The 9,668-nt window shown below is 38.7% G+C and overlaps 1 protein-coding gene across 3 annotated transcripts in view; it reads right to left on the bottom strand.

Annotated features, from left to right (window-relative positions):
- Positions 1–569: 569 nt before the first annotated feature.
- LOC122539453 (PH and SEC7 domain-containing protein 3-like) overlaps positions 570–9,668 on the bottom strand; it is a 421,315-nt gene continuing 412,216 nt past the window's right edge. For all 3 annotated transcript variants that reach the window (XM_043674302.1, XM_043674303.1, XM_043674304.1), the window contains one exon: positions 570–2,561. In XM_043674302.1, coding sequence (XP_043530237.1) covers positions 2,355–2,561 — 207 coding nt within the window. In that variant the 3' untranslated portion in view covers positions 570–2,354. The remainder of the gene's footprint in view (positions 2,562–9,668) is intronic.

Raw genomic sequence — 9,668 nt, 5'->3', positions numbered from 1 at the left:
AAATAGAATTTTTTTTAGATGTAGGCAAAACAGCTTCAGGATGGAATTCCCTCCCTTTCAACCTCAACAATGCATATTTACCCAAACCTTAGAATAAAAACATACAACAGTACATTTTGCATACTAGCACCGACCACAGCTGTGGTATTTTTTAATGTACTGTTCAACCGAAGCCAGTTTTGCACAGTTGAGACCGCCTTGACTATCTGTTTATTTAGAGTCTTGAAACCCCATAAAGAGAAAAACTTCCATCATTTATGTTTGTTTGCATTGTATATGTCCTTTGAAACCATGAGTGTCACATAGCATCTTTTCTAATAATAGCAAAATACTAAACATGTTGGAGGTCTAAATTAAAAGGAGAAATTGCTGGAGAAACTCAGCAGATCTAGCAGCATCTGTGGAAAGAGAAACAAAGTTAACATTTTGACTCAAGTGATGCTTCTTTGGAGCCCTTTTTCTGAGACTTTTTTCGTTTGCTAGTAGAATTTCTTTTGAATTGTGCACGTGACAGCGCAAAGTGAAATGACTAAACAAGCCACTTTATAAACAAAACTCAGGAACCAATATAACATCCATTTGAATTTATTTATGTGAGCTCTTGTCTCTGAGAGAGGACTGCATGCAAAACAAGGGACATATGCAGCAGAAAGACGACTTTCTGCATGCTATTGTACAGTAAATCTATTATATACAGACAACAAAAATAGATCCACTGAGCTATAGAAGTGAATGAAGATGCAACAAAGTCAATAAATATCAATAATAGCACAGAGAAATACCAAGTGGCACTGGGAAGAGACACCTATTTGCACCTGAAAATACATTACTGAGCAGATACCACTTTTCACTATAAATTTCATCACAGCCTTTCATTATCTACAGATGCAGAAAGTATTAGAGGTATTCTGCAGGGCAAGGGTGAGTCGAATTCTTTATAGAAAAAAAGTGATCTTTTCACACTTGATGTGTTCAACTGAATCCGCAATCAGGCAGGGTTGTGTGCTCTTCACGCGTGAGACCCTTATGTAACTGGTGCAGTGAGAGTTAAACTACAGCATCATTGCAATAGAAATTCAATAACAGCAGTGGTTCTGGAGGGCAAATGCAATTTCCTACTTCAAACAAAACTTCTATCGGATCAATTGTAATTTCACTACAATACTGTCTCTTTAACCTGTCTTACAGTTGACAGAACTTGCCCAGGCATAGATGCCTGGAATTATACAAAAAAATGGAAGACAAACATATATTCTTAAAAAAAATAAAAACAGGTGGTCAAGCTTTATGTATTCTGTTAAAGTGCACTATAAATACTAATCTTTAAAGATACAATCAAACAATTCAGATAGTACCTTCTATATATTTGCTATATTCTTGTCAAGGAAATATCATGTACAGGTGACAAGGTTGTCTGGGATTTACAGTGTGCTTAAAATGGAGCCTCATAAAATCATTTCAAAACAAAGTGTTTTAAAATATTTTCCTTCCAACACTGTACAGATGACAGCTTTCTGGCTCAGTAGCAGATATGGACTTGGGTGGGGATGTGCACAGAGAATAGCATGTGCTCTGAAATGTTGGCATGTACAGGGGAGAGCCTGAGTGAGAGAAAGGGAGAGAGGAGTGTCACAGTCCTGAAAGGAAGTACTGACATGTGTGACAATCAATAATCTAGTGGGAAGGAGGGAGGAAGGGATAAGACAGTGAGGAATTTGTAAGGACTATTTGCTGATAAGCAATAAACAGAAAAGCAACCAATAGCTCTTTGAAAAATATTCATTTTGTTGGTCTCCAATAAGCAACACTGTATAAAGTATTGTTTCTTTAAAAAAACCACATCCATGGAAACATTCATTTCACAACTTTCTTTGAGAGTGTTTGTTTTTAAATAATTTAAAGAATTAATAATGAGGAAAAATAAAAGGACAGCAAAGTCAGCAGCTATCTTGCTCTGATTTTGTGCACAGAAATTCAGCCAATGACAATTCTCCATTTGTGAAATGACATATATCCATTTGGCACTCGTTGATAGGGCCTCTCGTGTAAACCTCCGACTGCATGACCTTTGATGGCTTTCAAAATAGCAGGCCAACAATAGGAGGCTGTCTCTTTAAGGCAATATAAAAAAAAGGCAATCTACAAACATTTGCGTCAACGACCAAACAAAAATATAAAAAGCTACAGGAGTGTCTGCAAATGAAGGATTACCATATCAGTCATGTTCTCACAATTTCTGTTACCAAAAGTCAACATCTAAATAATATTTTACACAAAAATATACAAGTCACAGATTGCGTCACTTGATTATGTTTTGGTGGCCGAGGACTGGGAGATGATTTCCTGCTGAGAAGTTAAGTCTTCTGCTTGTTGTTGGCTGTGTCAGGCCTGTAGTCTTTTCTTTCAGAGACATTGCGTTTGATTTTCGCATTTACAGCATACATCTCTTGGTTCAGCGATGGGCTGGAATGTGACTTTTTCATTCCATTACCGTCATTCTCCAAGAGCATATCTGGCCCTCCTTCCTTCAGGAGTTTAACGTATGTCTCATATCGGGTTTTCTGTAACAGAAGTTAGCATGGTAACAGAAGTTAGCATGGTAACAGAAGTTAGCATGGTAACAGCTCAGTGCAAAAAAAGAACACAACCCTTTAAACAGAGAAAGCTGCAGCCTTGAGGCCAATGATCAACTGTAACATAGGTTTGACCTTCCCACTGACTCCATCATTAAATGCGCTGCTTTCCCATTTCTTTCATAGCAGCCTGTGCACTGAATTCTTTCAAACTTTGTGAGCTTTGTCAATGATGTTAGGTTAATTTTATTGAAGATATATGGGTAGAGGATAATGATTGGTTAAGTACCTCGAGCACATATTAAGAATATCTCTGCATAATCCTCCTGAGGATAACATTTTAATTTGAGCTTAATTTGTGATTTGATCTTTGTTACCATATCCCTTTAAGGAGCTGTTACATTCTCATTTGGTTTGGTTTCAATTGGTTCATTTAAAATAATATAAAGGAGGATTCCTTAGCTCAGATGCTTGGAGATCATTCACTCCCCAGACTAGCCAGCACAATTGTTGACATGATCCCATCTGATGGTAATATAGGGATAGTCAGATCCCAGAGTGAAATCTGACTTGTTAGACCTCAAGTTTCATTTTTCCAGTTTGGTTATCATGTTTAGAGGCTGCCGATGTATGTTTAGCAGAAGAATTCAAGTTTTTTACAGAAAAAGACAAGAAAAGAAACAAAGCTATATCATAAAGATCTTATCATAAACAACAAAAAGAAAGATTCAATCTTTTTCCTGGCAACAACCTTTTCAGTCACTTAATCCTGGTGAAAAATATAATTTCCTTCTTCACTTTTTAATTCCTTACTCAACTGATAGATTTAGAAGCACTTCCTTTCAGCATATTCACCAGATGGGATTTTCTCTGTCTTTTCCAGAGACACACATACAGTCAATTCTGCTATAACGTGAATTGGCTTTAACGCAGTTTAAGAATTTAGACCGTTATTTGTAAACGCGAACCTTCCTTACCTGCATTGGGTAGAACGTGATTCCAACCCCATTAGTTTAAATGATGTGGCTTTTGGGCGATTTTCTTATAACGGTAGACTGCATGAGAATGGAACTATCGCATGATATCAGAATCAGCTGTACAGGCTAACTCACTCTCCTTTCTCTCTGAATTTGAGGGAACAAGCTGCACGAGCTTTTCTGGTTACTGAGACTACTTATAGCTGCTGAACAGCAAATCCGCCAGGATCATTTTTGCTTCCCCCTGAACTGAACCTTCTTCTCACTTCTGACCTCTCATGTTTTGGGGTCACGAAAGCTCAATTTAATGAACACCTCAATTATCTCACCAGGTAGCTTCTCTGGTTCTTTAAGTTTAAATCACAGGATTTCTTGCATTACAGAACAAATGGCCAGCACATAATGAGAGAAATCACATTCCTGGTTCCACTAAATTATTAATTGCAAACCTAATACAATAACATCAATGGCAGGAATGAAGAAGGGGTTAAAATTCAGCAGTATGGTCCCAACAGAGGAACTTGCAATTCTGATGTGACTGCATATTGAGAATGGCAGTGTGTTCTGGGAATGGAATACAAATGGAAATGACATTACAAACACTCTTGGTAGAATAGGGAATAGTTAATTAGAAAAAATAGAATACCTGAGATGTCATCACCATATGAATAAAATATGGCGATACACCCCTTAAAGAGTTCAAATTTTCAATTTCCCCTCATTTCCATTAAATTTAGCCTTACACTTCAACAAGAGATGGTTTTGTGGTGCAGACGGTGGCATCCCTGCCTCTGAGTCAGAAGCCCCACATGTCCCAGTCTAGGATTTCAATATTAACCTGTAAATCACTCCAATGTGCCAACGGTAGGGAATAAGAGCAGGCGAGTCTCCTGGTCAGCTGAACTTGACACTGAGTGACACCTATATAGCCTCTGGCAAGCTGATCCAGGAATTACTAAGCAAGAAACCAGACATAGGCACGCACTTTGCCTGCCTCCTGTGATGTTAGATATGGAAAAATAGCAAAGTCATCTGCAAGAGTCAGGGTGAGGAAATAAGGCAGGAGTTAAGACTGTTGGAAGAAAATATATTCATCGAACCATTATATTTCATCATAAACTGACAATGTAAATATTATTTTCCCAATTGCACTGAATATAAATGGTGTCGGTATTTTTAATGTTACCAAAGGGCTTTGTGCATCAATACCTTTATCAAGTCATCAGTCAATAATTTAATTACTGTTAAACTGAATTAAGGAGCTGTTAAATGCATGCCAATAATACTAATGGTGCTGTTTGTACATAGACTCTGCCTAAATGGTGGATTAAACCCTGTGGGACTCCCTAAAGGATAAACATTAGGTTTTTGATGCAGACAAATGTGGTGCACTATTCTTTGTTCCCCTGGGGGTGTACATCTGCTTGCTAGTCGATGGTGTGGTTGGAAGTGCCCTAAGTTACAAAGAAGTCTGTATCTTCAGAGAACAACGCTCCATCGAGCTGAAAGTCAGAGTGAGCAAGAAGGGGAAATAAACAAACATTTTCTAATAGGGTGAATAAACTGAAAAGATATTGTAGCTCCACCCCACTTCCATCCTGAGCTGAAAAGTCAACTTCAATCTTTCATAATACTTGGTGCTTTGAGAATAACAAATAAATATGATTTGGAGACGCCGATGTTGGACTGGGGTGTACAAAGTTAAAAATCACACAACACCAGGTTATAGTCCAACAGGTTTAATTGGAAGCACACTAGCTTTCGGAGTACCTCTCATTCTAGTGTGCTTCCAATTAAACCTGTTGGACTATAACCTGGTGTTGTGTGATTTTAAACAAATAAATAGTGATATTTACTTATCGTGATACATTAGAATAGTTAATTCATTTTAAATAGCCTGAGAAATTAATTAATTTAAAGGAAATGAAATAATTATTTGGAAAATAATTAATTGTCACAAGTAATAATGTGAGTTGATTTGGAAACATCAGCATGGATTTGTTAAGAGAAATTTGTGTCTAAGCCTAATTGCTGGAGTTTTTTGAAAGGGTAACAGAAAGGTTAATGATAAATGCTCCTAATATGGTGTACATGGATTTCCAAAAAAGCATTTGATACAGTGTCACATAACAGATTTATGAGCAAAGCTATAGCTCATGGAATAAAAGGAACAGCAGCAAAGTGGATACAAAACTTGGCCTAGGAACAAGAAACATAGGCACAGAGAGAACAAGTTAATGAGTATTTTTCAAGCTGGGAGAAAATTTGTAGTAGCGTTTCTGATGAGTTGGCAAAATGACCCTTGCTTTTCTTAATACATACTAATGATCTAGATCATATTCATAGAATCCCTACAATGTGGAAGCAGGCCATTCAGTCCATCGAGTCCACACTGACCCTCTGAAGAGCATTCCACTTCGACCCAACCCTACCGTATCCCTGTAATCCTGCATTCTCCATGGTTAATCCACATAACCTGCCCATCCCTGGACACTATGGACAATTGAGCATGGCCAAACCATCTCACCCGCATATCTGTGTCTGTTGTGTACAGGTAACAATTTCAAAGTTTGCACCTGACACAAAACCTGGGAGCTTGGAAACTGTTAGGAGGATTCTGTAAGATCTTTTATTTCAAATGGATCAAGAATAAGTAAAATGTGCATCACTTTTTGTGTTTTCCTGCATGACTGAAGAATGATTGAAACAGTATTATGCAGGTGTTCAAAGATTGCGAATGGTGCTAGATAAATGTAAGTTCTTTCACAGAAGCACACAATCATTACAATGAGAAGGAGTCCATAAGGCCCATCATGTTTGCACTGGTTATTTGTGCATTTTAACTGCATACCAATCTTCTGCTTTCAGAGTATACACAATGCTCGAGCTGAGGTCTAACCAGTGTCTTATTTAAGTTTGTCATAATCTTCCTACTCATGCACTCTTTGCTCCTATTTATCTAGCCTAGAATGCTGCATGATTTGTTAACACATCCATGTGTCCTGCCAATTTTAAAGTCTTATGTACAAATATGCCAAAATGAAGAACTTCAAAGGGACGTTGACAAGTTGATGGAGTAGTAGATGCGTGGCAGATGCAGTTCAATCTGAAGAAGTGTGAGGAGATGCAGTTTGGTGCAAAGAACATAGAGAGATTGAATGAAATAAAAGGTTCCATTTTAAAGGGTGTGCAGATTCAAAGACACCTGGGTGTGCATCATTCTTTCTCATTAACAATGACAAGAGGGGTAGTTAATAAACTATATAATATTCTAATTTTCACAAACAGGGGTATCGAGTACAAGAGCAGGAAGGTTATGATGAACCTTTGTATGATACTGGTTAGACGGCACGGTAGCACAGTGGTTAGCACTGCTGCTTCACAGCGCCAGAGACCCGGGTTCAATTCCCGCCTCAGGCGACTCTCTGTGTGGAGTTTGCACATTCTCCCCGTGTCTGCGTGGGTTTCCTCCGGGTGCTCCGGTTTCCTCCCACAATCCAAAAATGTGCAGGGGTTAGGTGAATTGGCCATGCTAAATTGCCCGTAGTGTTAGGTGAAGTGGTAAATGTAGGAGAATGGGTCTAGGTGGGTTACGCTTCGGCGGGTCGGTGTGGACTTGTTGGGCCGAAGGGCCTGTTTCCACACTGTAAGTAATCTAGACCTCACTGGAATATTGTATAATGTTTTGGGCACCACACTATAGGGAGGACAAGAAGAGTGCAGAGGAGATTTACAAGAATGGTGTTCAGGTTGAGAAATTTCAATTATGAGAAAAAATTGGAGAAGTTGGGGCTTTTTCTCTTTGGTGTAGTGAAGGCTGAGAGGAGATTTGTTAAAAGTTTTCAAATTCACCAAGGTTCTGTACAAAGCGGATAAGAAAAAAAACTCTTCCAACTCATAAACCAATCGAGTACCAAAAAGAAAAGTTTTCAAATGCTTTGAAAAAGAAACAAATACAAGATTAGAAAATAGTTTCTTGACATGGTGAGTAGTTAAGGTATGGAATGCACTGCCTGGAAGTGTGGAGGAAGGTTCAATTGAAGCATTGAGCAGGATGACTGTTTCTATGTAAGCAATGGGCACTCTATTAAAATGCGCAGGGAACCGGTGCAGACCCAATGGGCTGAATGGCCTCTGGCTGCACCATAACAATTCTGTGAAAGTATTTGCAATTATTCATAAAAGTTCACAACCTTTATTGAATGCCCATATAGTCCCAATGTAATTATGCAGGAAAACCACCAAAAGAATTATAAACTGCACTGTGTTCTTCTTAATGTAAAACTGAGACTCTGTCGAATCTGGAGTCACTCATAAGCAATCTCAAAGTCCTATGCAGCCTGTGATATCCACAGGTAGCATTTGGCAGTCTTGTAAATGCCCTCTTAGGCATCAGCTTAATCTCTTCATTTCAGGAAAAAAATGTACTCATCAGCAACAGCCTGTATTTATACATAGTGTGTCACATAATAAAATATTTCAATGCATTTCAAGGGGGCACTTTTGAACAAAAGTCATAAAAGTGGATCTAAGGGCATAAAACCAAATGTTAGGTCAAGCTTTAAGTAGTGCTTGAAAGCAAGTTAAAGAGGCAGAATTATTTATGGAGGAAATAACAATGCAGACAGCTGAACCAATGGTTACCAATGGTGGAGCAATTAAAGCAGGGATGTTCAAGAGGTCAGGATTAGAGGCGATTATCTCAAACAATTGTCTGACTGTAAAAGTCTATCAAGGAGATTTCAAAGAATGAGTATTTTAAGGTCAAGAAAGTTTGGCTTAGCAATAAAAGACTGATTCAAAGAGTGTGGCGCTGGAAAAGCACAGCCATCAGACGAGCAGGAGAATCGACATTTCAAGCAAAAGCTGTTCATCAGGATGAAGAGCTTATGCTCAAAACGTCAACTCTCCTGGTCCTCAGATGCTGCCTGACCAGCTGTGCTTTCCAGCACCACACTCTTTGACTCTGATCTTCAGCATCTATAGTCCTCACTTTCTTCCACAGAAGAGTGTGGTTTGGTATGAATTAGGACTTTGGAACAATGCTCCCTCTGAGCTGCACGAGCCGTTGGGAAACTCCACACACATTGATCCATCAGTCGATGAATGCTTTCTGCTTTCAGAAGCTTCTACCATACATGGACCTTGGAGGTCCTTGCAGTGGCAAAGCCAAATTACAGGGAGCACTAATTAGGAAGCGAGTGTTAGAGGACCTCAGATATATGGCTTATCCAATATAACCAGCTCCATTTATTGCTGCCTCAGAGTGTCACAACATCATAGGCATATAAATCTTTGTAATTCTGGAGTTTAAAACTTTATTGGCAAACATGAGTAGAGTTGCTTCAGAACTACGGTGAAATTGCGATGAGACTTGTTGAAAGGCAGCACATAAAGCAGGAAGAGATTTATCAGAACTAACTCTCCCTGACTGTACAAAGTCAAGTCGTTGAAAGGTGCAAAAAAGAGAGACAAATGAAGACTTTTTTCACATATTTGCTGCTTTGTTGTATTTTCAGGCTTTTAAATAGGAACCTTCTTGGCTGTCTTGCAGCCCCCTTTAACATGAATTTAATGGATGGACCCCCAGTTATTCAACTTAGCATGGTTTTACTATGTACAGAAAGTACACAACTACAAAAGACCGTTTGAACAAACTAATCTATATGTGTTTTAAATTAATTTATAGGATAGTGGTGTCACTGCTGGATAAGCATTTACTGCCTATCTCCAGTTTCCCTTGAGATTGCCTCAAGAATGTGCTGAGATGCCTTCTTAAATGGCTGCCATCCATGTGCAGTATGTGGACCCACAATGTCATTATGAGAGGGATTTCCAGAATTTTGGTATCAGTGTTCAAGCCTCATTCTATCCAACACATCTTATTAACTTTGCCAGGAGATTCAGTTGTCCCTCGACACAGCTGAATAGAGGGCATGGGGTGTGTATGAACAAAGAACAGTACAGCTTAAAAACAGGCTCTAAAGCTCACCAAGACTGCACCAACACATGATGTCTTTCTAAAATAAAGTCCATTCACCTCCATGCCGTCCATATTCCTCTCTTCCCTGCCTACTCATATATCTTGTCAAAAAAGGCATCAAAACATCAAAACAAG

This window comes from Chiloscyllium plagiosum, chromosome 32 (genome assembly GCF_004010195.1).
Source record: "Chiloscyllium plagiosum isolate BGI_BamShark_2017 chromosome 32, ASM401019v2, whole genome shotgun sequence".
In the NCBI taxonomy this organism is placed as follows: Eukaryota; Metazoa; Chordata; class Chondrichthyes; order Orectolobiformes; family Hemiscylliidae; genus Chiloscyllium; species Chiloscyllium plagiosum.
This window is presented reverse-complemented; position numbering and strand designations above follow the sequence as displayed.